Below are 23,682 nucleotides of genomic sequence, written 5' to 3'. Positions count from 1 at the left end.
GATTAATCTGATACACCTTGAAAATTACATTCAAGTGGGTACATAATGTAACAATGTTACATAGACTTTGATTAATGGTACCAAGTTAGGTGGACATATCTTAATTTCAGGAGCAAAATTAGGTAGAATTTATAATTTACAAGTAGACGAGATCAATTAACAAAATCTTACCTTTGGTATTAGCAACATTATTTTTTAATTCAGTGGCATAATTCAACGCTCTGGTAAAATGCTCGTCTACAACAGCTGCAACATCGCCTGAATAATGGGTAAATACGACACAATTAGCAGAAACATATTGGGCTCTACTATTACTACTAGTAGACCCAGCGTCATCTTCCTCTTCATCGTCGACTGCAGTTTCCCTTCTCTCACCTGCAACGAAGAGCAGTAAATTAATACATTTGGTATTTTGTCGCGGTTCCTGTAGAGATCAGGTACCGGCGCGTTATCGGTCTTTTATTTATATTTTATTATTAATACATCTCCCGTCAACCTTTTCTAAAAACAACGCAGGACTTTTTTAATTTACTAGCGTTTTCATCTCTTGTTTATTTTAAACAATTTCACCGCAACATAATGAGCTGTTGAGATGTAACTTTAACCGCAATTTATCAAACTACGTAACGATCTCACGAAAGAAAAAAGTCATCACTTTCTTAGCATAGAAAAAAGTTTTAATAAACAGCAACATAATATCTTCATTTTTTTCGCTCCACTTCTCATGGTTTTTTTTTACCCTCTTTAAAAGTTGTTTCGAAGGTTTTTTTTACTCAAGTAGGTAAACGTTCATTAAAATGCGAAACAAGGATACCTAGTCTTTCCGAGGGAAAATTTATTTTCAACGGTTGCGCTTCTTTTGTATTAACTTTTTCAGAAAACTACCGGGTTAAAAACTGTGAAAAGTCAACTGGGTTTGTAGGTAATTGAAAACCGACGTAGAATTTTTTGTTTTCGACTTCTTTACGACGACAACGCGATGTGAGATTCGTTTGGGATGATTAATTCGTAATAATGTGTCGTGAGAGTTCTTTCTGAACGAGGAGCTTCTTTCGATTATGAATTTCGGATAGAAAACAGGCCTAGTAATAAGTACTGGTTAGAGTCGCAACCAGCTTAAATGAGGGTAAATCCTTTAAAGGAGTCGAGAATAAGTCACAGTTCAATTTTTAGCTGCCCAAAATTTAATTTCCACATCGTTTCTACAGAATTTTTAAAATTTGAAAGAAATCGAAAATAGCGCAGAAAGCTCCAGAATGACTCAAACCCGTGAAATACGGAAGGGGAGGGAGGGGGGTTAACAAAGATACAGCCATTCGAATTAATTTTTAAATTTCACTTCGAACAGAAAATTTTTGGTGTTATGAATTTTCGTCTCATAAACTGGTCATTGGTCAAAAAATCACTCGGGATGTTCACCTAGAAATCGATTCAAATGTGGATAAACTTTTTAAACAGACCGAGAATACACCATAATTCAATTTTTAGCTTCACAAATTAATTTCCACGCCATCCGGAAAAATTGGAAATCATGTTAGAGGCTCGTGAATGGCTAGAAATTGTGAAATTATATTCGAGGGAGTTGATATTAGTTTTAGGACTATTTTTTGAAAGAGTGGGCGAATAACTTGATACCAGAGATAGGTTCATGCAGCTTAGTTAACGAGTACTTTTACCTAAAGTAAACATCATTGGTCCAGTCCAGGGTCTTATAGGACTTGGAAATCAGTAGAAAGCATATTCAATAATCAAATTACCTACCACCGAGTATTCAGGAATGAAATAAAGCACACTATCGCGAACCGTGTAAAGCTTTACATTTTAACAGAAATCGAACAAGTTAACCGAAAATAAACGTAAAAGTATTAACCGACAACTTAGCTTTTCACGAGATCATGTGGTCATTCTCTGGTGCCGAAGCTGCAAGGAATGAATTTAGAATAAAGCGCACTGTAGGCGGAGAACCGAAGGGGGTACTTATCACCTTTGTAATGTGGCCAATTCCACCCATTACATTTTCATCATTTTTACCGAGTAAAAAAGTAGGTAAAGATTTTTTTAAAAGCAGAAATCACTGAAAATGATCAGTTTTGAATTTTCAAAAATACACCAAAAAAAAAAAAAATCAATCAAGGCAACTGAAATTTTGGTAATGAGGTTTCAATTTATGCTCTTTCCAGAATTCGCGGTCTCGTTCAAATTGGAGGTAGATGGCTGGGAACCGGGATATAGTTCCCTTGTAAGCTCTTAAAATATCCCTCACAACCAAAATTTTATGCGCTGAAATTAATTTTTGAATTTTTTTGCACATTTTCTAAAATTTAAAAAAGTTTGAATGGCTGCTTTTAAAGCGAATTTTCAATTTTCAAAAATATGTAGTTTTTGTTGCATACCTACAAGACAAACAACTATGAATTATCATTTCATTACAAACCTTCTACCCATGAAAACAATAATTTTTGAGCCACTTTGATTCCTTCAGTAAGTTTTTCAATTTTTTTCATGAAAAATTATGAACATGCGATTCATTTACCTATTTACTGGATCGATAAAACCATCCCGATTTTAAGATGAAAATTTTCAAGCCCTTCCAGAGTCTCCACCAAGTTGCAGTTTAACCAAAATTATAGGTGTTAAAATCTATTTTTGGCATCTCCAAAAATATTTTAAATTCATAGAAAAAAATTAAAAACTTACAGGGGCTCTAGGATGGCTCAAAAGAGTTGTTTTTGTGTTGTTCTGAGGGTTAAAATTGAATAATTATTCGAACTGGTTCGTTCTACTTGAAAAACAGATTGCCCATTTCTGTCGGATGTGTGAGGAGGGCCGAGGGGGAAGGGGGTTACGGACGCAACCTTGCGGATTAAAAAATGGCTCAAATTCATAATTTTTCCCCATGTTCAAAAAATTGTTTAAAAAGGTGAAAAATTAATTAAATAATTTAAACACTGAAAAAACCTTCTGCAGTTTATCAAGTAAGAACTGGCTCGAAAAAAGGAGCGTCAAATGCTGCCCCAGACATTATCGCATGGTAAACGTAAAATACGATCAAAATGTTTTTTTTTTTTTTTGTTGGTTGCTAAAAACTTGAAAATGTTTAAAAATTGTTTTCATATCCAATAGAAGAGGCCTCCAATTTATAATTCCCACAGGGCACGTTCCGAAAAGTTCGTCCAATTCTGGGTACCCTCGGAAGAAAAATTCTACACAGGTACCCCATTTATTGTCAACTCAACCTCAAAAATTAATCGTCTATAGCTATAATAATAATAGACTACAACACTCACCATCTTTTGAATTTGAATTATCTTCTTCTTTATATCTAATGGGAACTGTCGTAGGCGATCCTGGACTACCAACTCCGCCGTTAGAGCTCACAGATCCAGCACTACTGTGATGAGAAGGTGTGTGACTGTGATGTGGTACATGGTAAGTTTCACTATTTAGACTGGAGGTTGAAGGTTGATCTAACGATCTTTGTACATTAAACTGAAAAATACGAAAAAAAAACAACACAAATGATATTCATTTCCATAATTCGAGAAAATTATTCAAAGGGCAACCCTAACTCTATCTCTCTCTCTCTCTCTCTCTCTCTGTAAAATAGGGTTGATGATAATAGGTAATTAAGCATTGGGTAGTGCTTTTATACGAGTGTAAGGAGAAATACCCCTAGATATATGTGATAAGTACCCGACATAAGAATAAGTATAATCGAATAAATTGTCAATATTTTGAGAAATTTAACATCTCTCGGCTCTCCCGCGGTTTTATTGCGTACCTCAGTCGCGCTACACGTCTGAAACAGAACGCAGGAATTCAGCTACTGTGGATACCTAGTTAGGAATACCTAGTCGAAGATGTAAAAAAAAAAAGTTATGACAACTCCGATGAATAAATAGGAAAAGGTAGCGATAAAAGAGAAAACAAGAGCTATAATTCACCAAACTCTTATCATCACGTCGTATTATCTCGAATAAGTATAGGTATATTAGAAAAGAAACCAGCAAGATCAAAGTCTTGAGAAACAATAACTCTTACGTAACAAATGATGAGAACTGTTCAGTGTTCGCGTTTGATCGTTCCAGAATTCGTTAAAATTCTTAGTTCGATTTGTTTGCTTTTTTTCAAATATATTAAGACGGTTTAGTGGTTGATTTTTGGATAAATTACTGCTATGTGAAATGAAAAGACAATTCTATAAATTTATGTTAGCGAACTGTTTGGTGTGTAGGTACCTCTACGATACGTTGTGTATAGATATAATACAAGTAACAATAGGGGTGCACAGAATAACCGATTTGTGCGCATTTTATATAGTATAGTGTCTCGTTGATTTATTTTCTATCGGTAGTTGTTACAGAAAGGCTTGGAATTCGGTAAATTCCTTTGTAATGGTCGCCGATACTAGTTACCGCCAGTTCCTCTGTGTCTATGGTTGTGGCGGCGACAACAATCGACTCCTCTCTTCCATTTTCCGCAACTCAACCTGTTCACCTGTTTTTTTTCTAATTTTTTTTTTTTAAAGATCAGTTCATCAGCGAGAGTCACTTCTATGTAACTTCTGTACTGGACCTTTTAATACTTGCATACATCATGTCAAAATATCTTCACTGCTTCATCATCGCATTCATTGCTCCTTCGTACCTATATAAAATATACCTGCAAATATCTCCATCTTATTCATTTTCAGCTCGATATCTATCTGTGTGATGAGAAGAGCAGTCACAAGTAGCCTACGTACTGCCAATCAGAAGACGCTGTAACTTACAGCTCACATACATGTATAAAAGGCGGTTTTTCTGAAAATTTTCGGGAATGGGTACCTCGCCGAAAGATGTACGTATTAAAAAATGGGACACCTGCTGAGACGAGTTCAATATTTTTGAACACACTGTAGGTAAATATAGCAGGTATCTCGTACGTAAAATTTTTTCATAAAATATTTCGAAGGTTATTTTATTACCTACGTTTTTACTCCAACTTGAGTAAATCGTAGGTACCTACTACCTACTTACTTATATGTTTACTCGTTACGATGACGTACGTTTTTATTATATAATTCGAACATTTTTCAATATTTTATTAATTTTTAGTCGAAATAAATTACCAATAAAAATCAACTATCGAAATTCAAATTGCCACCGAATCGATGGCTTCCCAAAAATAAAAAATTTCAAATATTATATATTTATGGATATGGATAATTTTATTGCTATTTTGTCTCAATTATTTCGTACTACAAATCGTTTCTCTGTACGACGTAAAATAAATATCGCATGTAAGTAAATATAACGAGGAATGTGTCGAAATAACATCATTTCCATCGCGCAAATACGTACAAATACTATATCCAATGAAAGCTAATAATTCCTCATTTTTATTTACCTGTTTGATTTCTGACATAGATATTGAGCAAAAGTGTGTTTTAAGTTAATGTAACTCAAAATCAGCATAGGTACATTAAATTATTGATTTCTTAAGTCAGTGAATTCGAGGCACCCAAGTACGTAGACAGGTACGTATATTAAACATGTATCATTGCGAAATAGGGAATCTAATTGTTCACCACACTTTGCATTTTAATATATACCTACTTTTACTTATACAAAATACAAATGATACCTCTCTCTATAGTATGTAAGTAGGTACAATATAACAAACATGTTCATGATCGTCGCCTCCATTGTATAGGCTTATTTCTTCATTAAACTTGAAAACACTATGAAGGAGGAAGCAAAAACGCAAAAAGAAATAAAAATAAATGGTATATAAATCAAGCAGATGCGAGACAAAACCATACAAACCATACGTATAAATTTTCTCTATCAATTGTAAGCATATAAATACTACAGTCAGTACAACTTCTTAACACACATGTGTATAAAAATAGTAAGAGTTAAAAGTAATAAATAACGCTATGTTTCGCCTTTTTTTTTCTTCTTTTAATGGCAACAAACGAAATATATTACATTTAGAAATACCGCGACACACATTATTAACCACGTTTCGCTATTGTCTTCCTTATTTCTGAAAATTATTTTAGGGAAACGTTTTAAAATATTTTTTCATTTTTTTTTTTTTTTTTGTATGTGTTTGAAATTAATTTCGCGAAATTTCCTAATGGCTCGATAACTCTTGTTAAAGCATTATGAAATAGGTAAGTAGGTACGTATGTACGTGTAAATATAGGATCGCGTTCGTTGCATAAAAATTTAATACAAGAGGGAAAAATTGAAAAATTTATGAGACACTTTGAGTGTTTTGTCGCAATGTTTCGTCTGACGGTCTGAAATTTTGTAGACAACGGAATTCCTGGTAGAAACTATTTCAAATGACTCATCGGAGTAGTGATAAAAAAAATTCAAAGCGAAGAAGTACCCAAGCATTTGTGATGACGAATTGTCTGTGAACTATTTTTTTCAAACTTTCGAGTGTTTCTGATAGTAACATTTGTATAATATTGAGCGTAATTTTTATAAATATTTTTTTCATTGCTAGTAAAATATTGTTTCAAACTTTTGCAACAGGTATTTGTACCTTTTCTATTCGCAGAAAATAATTTTTCAAAGCTAACAAAACTGAAATGATGAATTCACATATATTTAGTTCAACGAAATATAAATAAAAATTTTGAAATTTTTAGTTAAAAAACCCCTAGGTACTCGTACTTAAAATTATTGTTTTTCTTTTAATAAAATGGAAAATATACCAACACACGAATTTTTTGAACTGCTCAAACTATCTTGGAACTACGTAAGTAAAGCTGCACTTCACTTAAAAAATTATTTTTAGCCCTCAAAATTTCTTAACATTTTCATCATTCGAATTTTTGACAAATTTTAGGAAATTTGAAAATTTTCAAAGAGACAATATTATTGGTGAGGAAATTCTACGTATTTGAGTTTGCATTTGAATTGAGTGGATTTTCCACCAAGTTAATAATTCGTAGTCGCAGATACGGTTCACAGTAAACATTTTAACCGCATAATTGGGAAATTTTGTACCATGAAAATTCCTGAAGGGCTCCAAATACAAATTTTCGTAAAGTATAATTTCCAAAAAAAAATTTCGAGTGGCACTTGAAAAAATTCAATCAATTTTTGGGGTTCTATCTAGAGCACTAATTATGTGTTTTGATGTTGATAAAAAAAATTGGCCCAGTTTTTAAAAAAATTAGTTTTCAAAGTACATATTTACCTACTATATTTATACCTATGTAAAATGATGGTTAAAAACTTGCTCGAATATTTTTTTCATCAGACAAGCAACCCTTCGTGTTCTCTTCGGTTCTCTTCGGTACTCACTTACGAGTTGAATCCGAATCTCAAGACTTGATTTCCAATAAGCAAACGAGCATCTTGTATAATAATGTTGTTTTTCTACCGTTACCCTGCCTCCTACCTATCCATTTGAATCGATTATTATTGAAAATGAAAAAAGATGTTAATAAATTTGCATACCCAGTCCGCCTGAAATATGTCCTTACCAATAAAATACATAATCCGCTCGCACGCTAATGTACCTTTCTGAAGACATTATGGTTGTAGCTTGTAAATGTTTCTGATACCTTCGTGTAACATAAAATGATTAATGCAGCTGAATTAACTAAAAACAATAGAAAATCAGTTAGCGTTTGCACCAGTAGTACCAGTGGTGGAACAAAAATAACCTTGTTGTGTCAGAGAACACGTGTGTGTTTCGTATTGAAGGCTACGACAGATACATTTATAGAAAAGTTCTAATTATCGTTCCATGATGTACGTACTACGAATGCGAGATTGAGATTTGAAAATTAAATCCTTATTGTGTATATAGAAATCCAACGAACTAATCATACACGGGCCCCACTACCTACATTAAGTATGAATTTTGATGACCAATTTTCAAATATTTATTGCTGAAATTACGCATTTAGGCACATAAGTGCAAAACAATTTTCTATCGATGATAATGTTTTCAAATACCTAATAATAATAATTTCCAAATATCTGTACGTCATTTTTTCATCTCTTTGCATAGTTTTTCAGATTTGAAGTTCACTTTGTCCCTTTCTTCCTACCTCTATTACCATCTATATCTCCTGAATTTCTGTTGATGTACCTATGTAAAGGTACCTATACGTAGTAAGTATTGTTAACTTGAAGGTCAAAATTTTCCTGAAATTCGAAATAAATTGTAGCATACTCTTTTTCTATAAATAGAAATCAAAGCTCGACTTTCATAGAATCATGCACTCACTTTTTAGAATTTTTTTGGGTCCGTTATTGCTGATGCTGGTTTTGTTTCAAGAGTCAGGGGGTACCTTTGTATGCATCTGCATGTGTGTGTGTTTGTACTGTGTAGCATATCGTCCATTTAGAAGAAATGTGAACGCAATTGTGTACCATATGAAAAGAGGGAAATCTAGTTTTGTCCATGTGAAACACGAGATGTAACAGGTTTCTGAATTTCCTTGAAATGTATTAGACGTAACCGATTACAGAAACGTACAGTTCCTTTTTAAACTGTTCGTACAACTGAAGAAGAATGAATAAACAAAACTGTCGACTTTATATGTCGCGTGCGTGTGTAAAAGCGAATCGTATAAAAATAATATGATGAGATGAACGTGTGAAGACATATATGAATACTTGCCATCCATCGTGTTGAGAATAATTTATTAATCGAGCGTTGCTAACTCATATATAAAACGTATATGCTCGTATAATTTCTGAACTGGAATTTCTATTGCAGCACAAATTCATCGGTCAGATGATTGAATTTTTGTTTTGAATACTTTCAGTCGGTTTGTAACATTTTGATTGTATTTTAGTATAGGTCTATACCTACCTAGAAGATAATTAGTAAAGATGTCTACCAAATTCAACACTGACAATTTGTTCCTTTTACGTTTTTTTTTCTTTCGTGCCACAGCTCAATAAAAATATACCATACTTGTCACTAGTAGGTAGGTACTAAGCTACTCCTCTCTCCTGCCATATGCAAAAAGATCATACCTACCCACCGGCTACCCCTTCACTGTATAAAAATTGTAAAAAAATTTACGATCCTCAGAAAATTGAATATCCTATTCATTTTACTACCTATACATACATAGCAAAATGAGTTTACCGACTCGAATGTGTTCTTGTAAATCAACTATCAAGAGAATAAAATTGAGACTGGTGACTTATTGTTGGCAAGTAGTGAGCATTACTTACGTTGGCTTATTAGTCGACCATATAAATATAGTAGAAGCAATTACAAAATATAAATTGGATCTATCGCTTGTAAATATTTTTAAGCTGCATCTGAACACTTTATATTCCTGGAATTTTATCTGCAGTTGTTTCAACAAATAGAGACATATTCTTCGCTAAATGCAAGGTTAATAAATGATGTATAAAATACCGGTTATGATAATATCAGCTCCTCGTATTCGAACTGTAGGTTTGTTATAATTACAACTGCTGGAAGTGATAATAACCTAATCTAATCCTTTATTCTCAGCCCAATTCATTTCATCTTCACTTTACGTTGTAATAATTTGATTCGCAACAACCTTTCGCACACGCGACAGCGATAAGAAACATTTCCTTCGCAGCTGATTCTTTTTTTCTAGGCTATCATCTTTCTCACTCGTTGCTTCCAGTTTCTCTTAATACAATCTTGGCTGCCTTTACATCAGAAATAAATGCAATTTTAAGCATATCTACATTGAGCACTTCTGTTTTAAAAGTAGACCGCTATAACTTATTGTAGTAAATTGAAACTTTTAATTTGATTTTTTAGCAATGACAAGTACGTATCTATGAGAATTAAAGCACGTTTGAAAAATTGAGGTAGGTATAACTAAAGTAAATAATGGTCCCAAAAAATTTACATGTCCACTCGTGGCAGAAGTAAGTATCTACGCATGTACAAGACGTACGGTACCTAATACATACAGTACTTAAGAGTTAAGTGCTGATGATTTAATAGGTAACTACCTACCTATATCTTTTTATTTTTTTGCAAATTACTAATAGGGTGATTGTCATTTTATTTGTTCGAAAATGGCATTTTAATATGTTTTTATACAAGCAGCATTTATTTTGAAAACTCGCAACAAAAAATATAGTAAACTTGCTGAATTTGAAAAATCTAACAAAAAAATTTCATTTTCATCCAGTTAAACCAGTTCATGCACTCATATTTATGTGATACAAGTTGATTAGTCATACTCTCGATAGTAAATTGGCACCTCGTATTCATTTAAATAATCGTCACATGCGCATCATTAAGATAAACATTAATTTTAATTCCCGTGGCTAATCATATTTAAAATAAATTGTGGTTCGAATGTTTAAACGGCACTCGTGACTCATGTAACCGCGAAATATTTTTATGTAGGTAAACGAACTGAACTGGAAACACCAGGTATCTAAATAAAAATATACGTGTACGTCGATAAAAATAGGCACCTGAGTGTTTTTTGAAGTTGAAGGCAATCACGTGCAGAAACTCAATTTTGACACGTGCGAGGAACCTAATAATATTCATTGGGAGCCCCAATTTTTTTTTTAACTTTCTAAATTAATGTAGAAAAATTGAATTTTTTTTCTCATGTAAAAATTTTCTTTCAAAACATGAAATGTGAAGAAAATTCTCAACGAGTTAGCGGCCAAATCAAATATTCTAGGATTTTGGAAATTTTCTAAAAAAAAAATGGGTTCACAATACACGCTTTTTTTTCACAAAAATGTCAAAAGTGGCTCTGAAAATGCTAGATTTCAGTGTAAATGTTACGAGTACACCTACTTACTTTGATTTTATGGAACAATAACCGATCGTTCGATGTTTTTTTATCAACTTATTCAATTTTTGAACTATTTTAGAAAATTCTAAATTCAGTAGATACTTTAATTTCCCATTTAAACATCTGAAAATTTTCAAAATCGATGACTGTATACCCGAAAGATTCATGAAAAGATATTCAGATGGTGAAGAGGGATAGAAGAGGAAAAGGCTACATGTGGGATCAGGTAGTTTTCTTGAATCTCTCTTCCAAAAAAAGAGTAAGGTAATTTGAAAGAAAAAAGGAGGGAATTAGTATGGTAAAATAAGAATTTGACGAAAATTGGCGAATCAAAATGGCTTTGATCGTCTGTTCACTCAGGAATGTGTGTGGATGGTCAACTATGCATACTTTACATGCTTATCTTGACAAGGTAGCTATCTAGCTACCTATCACGTAAATTAGGTATTATGAGAAATGAAAAGATACACTATTTACACCTTTGACTGTATCTTTACTATTGCATTGGATCATTAGGTACGTGTATCACTTTTTAAACCAATTTCAAGTTGTAACAATCCATCAACTCATGGTGGAAGTGGAGGAGAGGAGTGCTCAAGATTCTTTTCATGGTCAAATAAAGAGACCACGTTTACAAATGATTTAGAAATGAGTCAGAGAGAGCTTAGAGCTATGGGCTATTAGTACACATTTATCCAACTTATTCGATAATTTTTTGAAATACATTTTTGGTGCATTTATTCAAAGTTTAAAATAAAGGTAAAGTCAGTCGTATTATAATGCAACAATGGAATTTAAAGTCCATCTACGAATTGCAAAATTTTTGTGAACAAAAAATAATGACGAGAAACTATTCAAACCAATTAATTTTACCAAATCATTAATCGAATGTTTGTCGATGAAAATTTGATCGCATTATGAGTCAGATTGATGAAATTATACATTCGAGAATACGTCTTTTCAGGGTGTTTTTCTCAAAAGCCAGGATTTCAGTGTTCTCAAAATTTTTGATCATGTTGTGAAATTTTCTTTCGATTTTGGAAAATTCAAAGCTCAGGAGAATCCTCAATTTTCCAACTGAGTCGATGACAATTTTTCGTAAGACAATCTGTGAGTGTTCACATCATGCCAATGTGTAAAGTAACGTTCGAAATCGATAACTTAATGAGTAATACCTTTTACGTTTTCTTTTCAGATTAATGAGTTGTTACGTAGATGCGATAGGTAAATTTCAAGTAAATAGGTAGGTAGGATTATATTATTTATTAGGTTGTCGTTTTTTTTTCAAAAATGAAAAGCTGCGGCGCAACACTTCACCCGACAGCATTTACATTACAAATTCTCACGTCTGATGACTATTTTCACTAAAAATTTACGATAAGTATTTCTTATCAACATAGTCGCGTAATAAGCTGGCGTTATAATAAAAATTAATATCTTGTTCGTCATAGTCTCCGCGAATGGCATCGAACACCGCCGCTCGTTGTCGGAATTAATTAAGTAAATAAATTACGAATAAAAATTCCACACCTAATCTCGACGAGTAAATCGCCGAAAATCGATTACCGATCGTTTAAAAAACGCGTCGATATCAGTGACGATTGATTTTTACGCCATGATTTTCTATCGTATACAGATTTACAACCGATACCGTTCAACGTTTACCATACAATAAATTCCAATTGGTTAAAAGTCAAAGGAACACCGAGAGCGCCTAGTCGCATAGATCAAGGTGTTCTTCAAAGGGTGTTTCGAAAAAGCCGCGCCGCGCCGGTTGATAAAAATGACCAAGTTGACCGCCGCCAAACTATCGCATCCATCGCATCGATTATACGTTTACATACGACTCGTGTATAACAGATGTTTAGATTAGGTATAGGATAGATGTTTGTATAGTATAGGTAAAGGTAGGTATATAGTTGTGACGAACAAATTCTCGTTAATATTTTGTATTGATAATCGTCTTAATGTTATCCATTAATTATATATTTATTTTTTAGCGGCGAAATGTGTACATATAAAAAAATCGGTCTTAGCAGCGATCATTATTCCGCTTTTACGGGCTTAGGATCTAATTAAAGCTAGTAAGTTTTGTCGTAAAAACAGGTAAATGAGCGACATTAAAGATGAATATCTTTTTGTTGGCAACAGATCCGACTTCTTGGTTGAAACGAGTTTTTACCGTAAATTATTATGGTCAACGAAGGCTTCTTAAAAGATCATTAAATGATTGAACCTTGTAGACGCACTTTTCACTCTCGTAGGTATAGGTATATATACCTACGACTTTTTGAAATATTACTTTTGTAAGGTAATCCCCCATCAGATGTACTTTTAATCCGACTGGTTCGAGGTTCGAATATCTTAGTTTGTTTACCTTTGAGTAGTCCCAATTTTCATCCTTTGCTTGTTTTCGTAAGTATTAATTTAACGACGTACAAGCTATTTAACACCTACCGTGTTCTATATTATTTATTTATGTTTATACGAGGTTGAAATGTTTTTAGGCGATTTGTGTTTTCAAATCGACGAATGTAGTCTATTTGTCACGATGATCTACCTTAGGTACCTAGTTGTTTAACTCTTTCGAATCGCAATGTATGGAATTAAAATTTTTGCATGTCAAAGTATTTAACACCTGCTCACTTCCAACGTCAAATTTTGTTATTAGCATTTTTTTTGTCGTATCGCCTATTATGCATGCTACAACAGAGCCTTAAAACTTTCTTTACTTAATTTACTATAGGTATACCTATGATGAGTGTTTACTTGTCAAAAATGAGCATCTTTTTTTGGTTCTCGACGTGAGTAATTTTTTTCACGAATATGCCTGTATAGGAATCGATTTATTTTTATTTTATTCGACATTTCAAACAAAAAAATCATAAATGTTCCTGCTTTCATTTCTTCAATTAAATAGATAGGTACCTATCACTTTTTTCTTTCAACATTCATTTTTTTTAAAATGCAGGTAGGTAACCTTGAGTTAGACATGAGTTGAGCATTATCCAACAGACGTTTTTTGAAACCAAAAATAAGATTTAAAGAAAAGTTTAATTTTCATAAAAAATATTTTGAAAACTGAAATCAGTCAGTGATGCATTTTTATCTGTTTTACAGAATCGAGTTTTTCAATTAAAATCATAAGGAAGAGGTAAGTAAAGGATTCATCGTAAAATGCTAAAATCATTTTCATTTATAATACTTAAGCTGAAATTAAACAACATTTTGCCATTTTCCCCCTCCCCTCTCCACCATGAATAATACATTATGAAATTGGTAGAAAAAATAATGAATGAATTAGTTACAAACTTTAAAAACTATTTGTCATGAAATTTCAAATTTTCAAAAATGAAAAAAAATGGTCGAAATCTCAAAAATGTGTTAGACAGTCACACTGCTCTTGAAGTCTCAATTCTTCGAAGAAAGATCTTTCAAAATACAACACACTTGATTGTTTGATTTCTTGACGAATTTAAGGATATTAGAGGCACCAAATATGGACCACTTTTTTTTGGAGGATTGCCACTTGAGAACTATAGGGGGGGGGGGTAGAAACCTCCACAAAGGCTTAAAATGAAGTTCCATCCATGTGGACCACCTATAAAATTTTAAAATAAACATACTTTCACATTTTTCGAAACGTCATTCACATTATTTATTTGTAGAAATTAACAAAAGAAAAAACGTATTCTAAGCAGTGCAGGTTAATTTTGAATATTTTTTAAAAATTTTTGAATGACGAGTGTTGAAATGACAGTTCAAAATTTTGGACGCCTAATATACATAGACCACCTAAAGAATTTCAAAATAAACATATTTTTACGTTTCAAAACATCATATTTATTTTGTAGAAATGAACAAAAAAAGTACATATTTCAAGCATTCCCTTTTTCAGCGGCTGTAAGAAATGGTGAAAATGAGTAAAAAATGCAATATCACAGGTGGTCCATATTAGCGTACCTACCCCATAAAAAAATTTTTGCACCAAAAATGTCTGTACATGCTCTCATTTTTAGCAAAAACTGATCACTCCAGCAAAAACTACTCTCTAAATTTGAAGCAGTCAAATTTAGAGAGTACGTCCTTTTTTGATAGGTATATTATAAACGTCTATAAGTCTATAACATTTAGAAAATTATGCCACATATACATTTTAATAAAAGTTGAAAAACACACTTAGAAAAATTTTCAGTGTCTCAGAACAGTTTTTTGTAAATTTCTCCGCGAGTTTTGACTTTACAGAATGTAATTTTTGTCTCATTCGTTTTTTTTTTTTTTTTTTTTTGGTGAAAAATACACTGGAAAACATTTTTTCCTGACAGATTGCGCTAATTAGCGTCGAGAACGCGGGCGCTGGTCCATATTGCGGACTGGTCCATAATTGGTACCCTTACCCTTATACTATTTTTGGACTATTTTGTGAAATTCAAACCATTACAAAGCTGAAGCCCTTAATTTGAACAACCAGAATTGAGTGACCAAGACATTCCTTTGTAAGTATAAACAGGTAGGTATGTACTTGAACCTATCTGGAAGTATGTATTTGACATTTGTACATTACATTATAAACAGATGTAAAATTCACCAAACCTCACAACAATTTTTTGAAATTTTAATAATTTTCTAAAAATTTAAAAACGAATTTCAGCATTAAGTACCTATTGTAATTTTTGTTATACCTACAATTTTAGAATATACCTACATAATATGTGCTTTTTAAATTTAATTTGGTCTAGCTGAGTTCAAATAGAAGGGTGTCAGGTCAGTTTTACTGATTCCCTCATTCAGTTAAAAAACAAGTCTTTAGTGTGGACCATCTCCCCATTCATCTCTGAACTTCAAAGTTTGAATCTGTACTGAAAATGTTGATTTTTGATTTTTCAAATAAAATTAAGTAGGTAGGTAAATAAGTATAATATGTTTGATTGTTAAGTGAATTTTAGCATCATACTGACCTATTGTCATTAAATTTTCTAGAAGCTGGGTAAAAAACTGAATTATCCGGATGAAAGTTTTTACTTTGTTACAAGTACTTAATTTTCGGTGAGTGATCTTTCCTCGTGAAATTCTACAAATCGTTAAATGAATGCGATTAGATATGGCATCAAATTGCTGCGCTTTAAATTGACACAAATTTTACTGCTCGTTAAATTTTTTCATCCATTTGCCCATTTTTGTTAGTTATTTTGCCCTTATTGACGAATCCGAGCAAAAAGGTGAAGGTAAACATACCTCTACTATTACATAGCTACCTGAATTACATCTTATTCGCGAAAGTACCAGCTATACAAACCAAAAACGTTGGTTTATAGTTTTTCTCTACCTACTCGCAAATACAGATATAATTTGCCTATACCCACATACGCGAATAGTTAAAGTTCAACGTTTTTGAGTAGAATATGGCGGCAGCTGAAACTGAATGAGTGAAAATTTCTATACCTTTTAGGAATGCCAGGAATGAATAGTGTGCTCTATTAGCGAATGAAGGAATGTCAGTCGTCAATAGGCGGGGATTTGAGGGGATAAAGAGTTGAATTATACACCGCTTCGGAAAAACGCCAGGAATTCCGAATGCTGCTAACCTAAAACGATGATATTTTCCTTCGTCTCTGCCTCGTATTCGATTCCTCGATTCGCCAACCTCCCCTGCCTTTATGCGCTCTTTTCCATTCGATGTCATCTCAACGACGTCATTCCGTTGCCGTTGCTGTTGCGCTTTCTCCACCAAAATACACACACATACCGTTTCGTTCGTCGCTCATCGTACGATAACGTATAATGAAAGAAAACCCATCGTAAAACGTCCTTTCTCCCCATGATCTTTTCATTACCTACCTACGTTTTCTGCTCGTTTTCTTTTTCAATAAAGTTATTTTCGTTCGTCCGAGAGGTACGAATTTAAAATATGCTAATCACATGTACGTCTACCTACCTATACAAATATTTGCTACACGGTGAACTGCCATCGTGTACAAGTAATAAATACTACTTACTCACCAGTGTAATTCCTTTGCATTGCTTCGAGTTAACATTTTGATACAAATATGGTGATTGTTTTCGACTATCGATAATTTGAAAACATTGAACAAAAATTCATCACTATTGACATGAAAATCCTCCGAGAGAGAATCAAGTAAAGTTGGAAAGGTTCCCTCTTTTTCAACTGTTCAAATGTTTAACAAATCATTCGAGATAAGTTTTCAAAAATTGCTCATCGTAACTTCTCACAGTCACAAGAGATTTTTCAGAAATACGATTTCAGCTTTTCTTTCAAACAAAATTTTATTCAGGTACTAAACAGAGTTTCATTTTACCTAAAATCTCGAAAAGAATCGTTATAAAAATAAAAAATTGATAGTACCTATAGGTAAAAATGATTAATTTTAGACATTTTTACTCGTGATTAAGTGTGCTTTCATTATAGCAAATATGACTTCAGAACTCAAAAAAAAAAAATGACTAGGTAAATAGCTAAAATCATGTCAATTTTTCAAAAAATAATTTTCTGATATTTTTTCAAACTTTCATGCTGTACCTATTTGAAATTATGAACATTAAACCAACTTGACCAAAAAACATACCTATCCCTATCCATGATTTAAAAGTTTTCGTGGAGAGGGGACTTTACTTCCATTCTTGAAATAATCTTCTTCACAATTTTCCAAATTCATAATTTAATTTCTTTTGATGGAAAATGACTTCAATATTTTTTGGAAAAATTAAAGAATTAACAACAATTTATCATTTTATACCTTGTCTTTTAACTAATATCGAATTATTGACCTCCTTATACCAAAATTTATAATTTGTTACCTATCTGGAGTCCATGATGTAGGTGTATTTTAGCTGCAACTAAGAAAAAATTTACCTCCCCGATATTTTGGGTAACAATGAATTACCTACCTACCTATACTTTTAGATTGAAGTCTGAGTCTGAGGCTGACATTTGAGGACCGAAAAAAAATTTGTCAGACTTTCAATAACTTGGGAAAAATTTTGATGAATATTAACTTTTGAAAAAACTCATGACTTTTAGATATTAGGTAAGTATGTCCAACATTTACGAACTTGGAAAAAGGATCAATGAAGAGACAAGTCAAACTTTCAGAAATGGCTTTCTGACATTTTGTCAAACTTTTGAAAACTTGAAAAAAAAATCTATAGTGGAGTTCCTATCAATGATTTCTGTCTAGAACTTGGTAACAAATTCAATGCGTGGCTAAAATTACGTCAAACATTCAAAAATTACTTTCTGATAGTTTGTCAGACTTTTTCTTCATTTGGAATCCTAAGCATTGATCCAACTTGATCAAAAAACATACACATGATTCACAACTTTTTTTGGATAGAAGAGACTTTTTTTCAAATTTTGAAAAGACAAATAGGCTACCTAATTCATTTTTAAAATTTCGATATAATTTTAGGAGGAACTCTGCGATAGGTTTCTCCAAGTTTTTAAAAGTCTAACGTATCCAATCAAGAATTCGTTGGAATTTTTTCAATGTTCTTAAAAGTCAGAGTCAGATCAAATTATTAGACTATAGGTAAAGCTAAAATACTTTCTAAATACTTACTGAAAATTGCTCGTTTTTTTCAAGTTTTTAAAAGTCTAATAAAATATTGATATGTTGGAAATGTAACTTTGAAAAATTTTGTTCAGAAGTCTGACTTATTAATGTCTAAAATTCATTAGAATTTTTGAGATTCTGTCCAAATATTGTAAAATCAGATCTACTCTAACATATAAATCTCAACATTGAAAATTGATCAATTTTTTTTTCAAAGTTTATAAAAATCTTATACTTGAATGATAGGAATCAAAAAAATTTGTCATTTTTTTCAAGTTTCTAATTTCTTAAAATTTGACATTATGTTAAAAAATATATCCAAATTTTTTTCAAGTTTTTAAAAGTCTGAAATAATGTTATAAAGTCAATTTTTTTTCCAAGTTTTCAAAAGTTAGCGTCACGCAAATTTCGTAAAGACCCCCGGCATAAAAAACATATAGGTACATAATTTAAAACTTTTCTTGCAGAGCAGACATTAATCCTATTTTTTGCCTGACTTTTAATAAGTTGTAAAAAATTGGGATGAATTCTAGAAATTTTGTCAAACTTTTAGAAGCTTTGAAAAAATGGACCAATTTTCAGTATTTAAAGAAAGTATTGTACCTATATTAATTATATACTGGTATAAATAGGTATAGGTAGGTACCTATCTGAGTTTACAACATTTTTTATACTTTGAAAAAAATACACAGGCACAAGTAACACAAATTGGGAACCATTTACCGAAAGATGTACCTAAAGTGAAAACAATTAAATAAATATAATATACCTATTACTTTCAAAGAGATGAGAAATCAAGCCAAGAACAACTATTCTTTGATAAGCAATAAAGAATTTCCACATATACCACTTCGTACCTATAAGTAATTATATATCTTCTATTAATTAAAAAATTATTTCTCAGATATTCTGACTTGGAAAAATTGAAGTAATAACTGTATTGGAAAAAATTACACGAATCAACCAGTTTCTAATGTAGCTTGTAAGTATTTGTGAGATTTTACTTATTGATTGCGTTAATACGAGTAGATATAAGTACCTATATTGACTCTTCCCTTCTTCTTTCTCGTGTTAGGTATTAGGTTCTCATCAAACCAGAAATCATGAGTACACTTGGTTCATGATTGACGCAATAATACGAAGTGAACCGCGATGACAAATTTCAACGCATTATTTTTGAACAGGGTGTAGGTAGTAAAGATAATAATTGTAAAATCACGATTGGTAGGATCGAAGATTTTGAACTGATAAACAGTTATTTTATAAGTTTTCGTCGTTAGGAAAAATGTTCACTTAGAAATTTCTCTCAATCATACTTACCTACCCAAGTAAGTACAATAATTTTCAACATTTAGGTACAGCTTGTCACTTTTCTTTTCTTTATTCAATATATACCTATTATGGTGGAGAGGAGGGAGGATTTTTTCCAAAGGTATTTCTTCGCCATTTTTTCGCTCCATTTTTTAAATTGTTTCCTAATCCCACTTTAAGCTAAATAGGTAGGCATATTTTAGATTTTTTATTGTTGGTTTTCATTAGATGGTACCTAATAAGAATAAAGCATTTCACTTCCCTTCCTCTTCGTATAACGTTCTTCATTCAATTTCACACGCGTTAAAAAAGTATTAAATTGATGAAATAAAGCAACACAACTCACCCTATCGTATTGATGAGAAAAAGGTGAAAAATGCGCTGCTCTATGGACATTGGCTGGCGAAGATGCTGACGTGCTCGCCCTTTGGTACAAGTACGGATAATATGCTTGATACATAACTTCGGGGCAACTCATACTTTGGTATCGATCAATTTTGAAACAGTTTTTACGTAATTCAATAAGTAGATATCCAAAATGTACACTGCGCGAATACGATTACGTTTGTTTATTTCAGAAAGAATAACGCGTCGGAACGAATGAACATATTTTTTTTCACATTTAAAAATATACCACATGTCACGAAACGAAGTAAATGAATGCGACGAGCATGTTTCATTAATTACACTTTCATCGACGATGTCTTCTTTGAAATCTGCAAACAACATAAATTTATTAGCAATAATGTATCTAATAATGTTATCAGATCATGTGATCACATTTCTACTGTCTGTTACCAACTATTATATACCTACTTAAGGCCTATTTAGCATACCTATACCGTTTATACCTACCTAATCAAGAGAAGTTAAATCTGAAGATCACTTAGAAGTCTATAATTCTGTATCAATATTTTGATGTAGATACCTACCTATACCAACCTACTTTTCGTATTTCATTACTCGGTCATAATTAAAAGGGCAACTCGGAAATAATTTTAGTTTCGGACCAATTTGAATCGAATTAAAATTAATTTTGCATTTTCTCTAAATTGTATGTAGGTATGTGTGACTTTTCAAAAAACAAAAATTAATGTTTTTATTGGATTTTGTTTAAACAGAATTTTGAGCAAAAAGTTAATTTATCCTCTTTCAAACAATAATTCCAAAAATTATTGATTATTGTCAACTTATTCGAGAAAAATGTAATTGGCATTCTATCAATTACCTACTGAAGTAGGTAGAAAATATTGGACTCGATTTGAGGGTCAAAGGAGAGGGTGTCTCTTCACTGTTGACAAATTTTGAGGGGCATCGTTTTTTGAATTTTTCAATAGAGGTGCTTGCCTACCAGAGAGAGGGTGGCTCATACCTAAAAGGTGCCAAAAAATTTCGGAGGTAAGGTTACCTACTTACAAAGTTAAACGTTTCAAGTTTTGCTCAAAATATTTCAAAAATAAAGTCTTATACTGACTTAATATTCGAGACAAGCTGAGATTACAATTCACCAGTAAGAAATTTTATGCTTCACGATTGTTTTTCTGTTCATTTTTTGCTGATGTATCTCAGAAACGAAGCCTCAGAGAAAGAAAATGAATCACACTGTATTGATTCAAAAATGTTCTGCCTTTCATTTCTTCCTTTTTTTCTTGTTTGGTTAAAGGTCAAAGCCTTCAGTTTTTTCAATTTTTAATCATAGAATAATAGTTTTTAGCTAAAAAATTTCATGTTAAAAATGTTTTGAGCAAAAAATTCTCAGTTCAACTTTACCCTGTATAGGTTTGAAAAATTTTAACCTGGACTCTTGCGATTGATTGATGAAATGCTGAAGGGAGAAGATGTGAGTTGACTCTTTGTTTGATTCCTTTTTTAAAAAAGTTTAAAAGCGTGTTGAATTCATTGTTATTTTTTCCAAGTAAGTAGGTAGTTACCTATCTAAGCAAGTACATGTCAAACATTTTTCAATTCTTTATTTTTTTCATATTATTCATATATTTTTGCATTTGATCCATTGGTACAAAATTTGAATTTGTTTTCGAATTTAATCACTCATTCTGAAAACCCCCATGTTAAGGGTGTAACAATTTGTATAGGTAACTATAAACATCTCTCCCCCCCCTAAAAAGTTGTTAATGCCTCAGAAGTATACAGAGTGCAATGACATAGGTACTTACTTTCTCAAAATTGGCCAAAAAATTCGAATTGAAAAATAATCAAACTCCAAAAAAGAGTCATGATCCAGAGTTCTATTCTTTTTAAAAAAGAGTTCGAAAAGAATTCAGTTTGGCCCATTTTGTAACGTTCCTCAAAATAAATTAAATCCACTGAAGAATTGATTCATTTTCAAAAAGATTTTCTGCAATCTCTTGACCGAAATTTCATTTTTTAAAACAAAATTTCATATAGGGTTTCATAAGAATGCAACATGTCTATCGATCTAAAAGTCCGAAATTTGGTGTACACCTACCCTATTTTTGATTACATCCCTCTCCCCCCTCCTGAATTGATTATGATACTTAAGTTTAAATTGAAATTTTCATTTCAATACCAAAATAGGTGTGTTGGTATACTTAGGCCTGGGTGTTTGGGAAACCACGCACCCATACGAGTGCTTATAGTATTAGCTTAATATTTTGAAAAACTTTTTTTGAATTTTAGTCTAAGTAAGATCAAAAACTAAAACGATGTACCTTAATCACTTATTTCAATGGTCAGTATATAGTGGTAGGTATAAGCTGACGAATAATATCAACATTGAGAGGGTATAGAAAAGGAATCGTGGTAATTGATTATCTTATTATTATACCTACCTATGTAGGTAGGTAAGGTATCCACCATTCTACTTTCTTTTGTGTGTATTCATCTGATCGATTCAGAGTAGGTAGGATGGGTAAGTATACCAAATAAATAGTTTTAAAGTTTCACATTCTTATCTAAGTATATGAAAATTAGGTATGTTCAAAAAATGAAACTTATTTTGAGTTATTTGGAAAACTTTTCATGCGAAGTAACCGCAAGCCGGCAGGTTTGCATTTATAATAACCTTACCTATACTAGATCACCAGTTGTAATCGCAATATAAGCATTCTACCTATATACTATGGTTACTTATTTACGAGTAATTCTCAGTTACATTACTCCTCTTGAAATAAACTGATGGTGGAAGAAGTTAGTAATTTATACCTACTGATACTCAGACATTAGATAGGTAGGTATACAAGATAGATACATATGTATAGGTACCTATTATCTAGAGATCATAAGGCAAGTTTGAAGTTGTGTACATGTAACTTGTAAATACATATAAAAATAATACGATAATTAAGGAAAGAGTTGATTCAACAAAGCTTACCAAAATTGATCTTGGATTTCAACTGACCAAGCAGCGAACTGCAGCAAACAACACAAGCATAGGCAGGTAGCACTAACGAAAACAAAAAATAAACGAATAAACAAATCGCGATAAAAACACTAAATACTCGAAACAATAAAAATATTACGTTTTCCGCGACAACATATTTTTTAAAAACAAAAGAAACACGTATAATGAAGGTGAAAAAATGAATAAAAAATTAATTAAATACGCGCAAAATTCACAAAAATCAAAAATAATAGTACGATTGATGGATTTTAAAAAAATACAAACGCCCGAAATCGACAAATCAAAACCGAAACTATAGAAACGATTTCTTACACTGGAATCTCTATTTGTATAAACATCAACAGTGATAAAGATCCTGTTCACTATAAACCACGCCTTTCAAATGATTTTCCCCCACTGTGGTTTTGTTTGAACCAATGAAAAAACGAATGCCAGGGTACTTAACCAATCCGCTACATTGAAAATGAACTGTATTACGGAGTGTAAATGAAAGGCGAATTTTTTTTTCTTCTTGCTGATGTTTCGTGAGATATTTCTACGCTATTAATCATTATTTTCCACGGATATGCTACCGTCTGGACGATATCAACATGAACTGAAAACTGTACGAAAGAGCACCTTGTTTAACCCTTTGGTTA

The 23,682-nt window shown here is 32.1% G+C and overlaps 1 protein-coding gene across 3 annotated transcripts in view; it reads right to left on the bottom strand.

The window, feature by feature from the left end:
• LOC135839997 (protein vestigial-like) overlaps nucleotides 1-23,340 on the bottom strand; it is a 43,603-nt gene extending 20,263 nt beyond the window's left edge. Inside the window, exons 1-4 of one of the 3 annotated variants that reach the window (XR_010557680.1) lie at nucleotides 23,015-23,339; nucleotides 20,009-20,378; nucleotides 3,288-3,489; nucleotides 172-375 (exon numbers count right to left, since the gene is read on the bottom strand). Coding sequence is in view for 1 of the 3 variants with exons in the window: in XM_065356306.1 (XP_065212378.1) it covers nucleotides 172-375; nucleotides 3,288-3,489; nucleotides 20,009-20,140 (538 nt within the window). In the remaining 2 variants the exon portion in view is untranslated. Of the gene's footprint in view, nucleotides 1-171; nucleotides 376-3,287; nucleotides 3,490-20,008; nucleotides 20,379-23,014 lie in introns of all 3 variants that reach the window. The other 2 variants (XR_010557679.1, XM_065356306.1) reach the window with 2 other exon arrangements.
• Nucleotides 23,341-23,682: the final 342 nt, after the last annotated feature.

This window comes from Planococcus citri, chromosome 3 (genome assembly GCF_950023065.1).
Source record: "Planococcus citri chromosome 3, ihPlaCitr1.1, whole genome shotgun sequence".
Lineage (NCBI taxonomy): Eukaryota > Metazoa > Arthropoda > Insecta > Hemiptera > Pseudococcidae > Planococcus > Planococcus citri.
The sequence above is the reverse complement of the archived record's forward strand: the minus strand, read 5'-3'. Positions and strand labels throughout refer to the sequence as shown.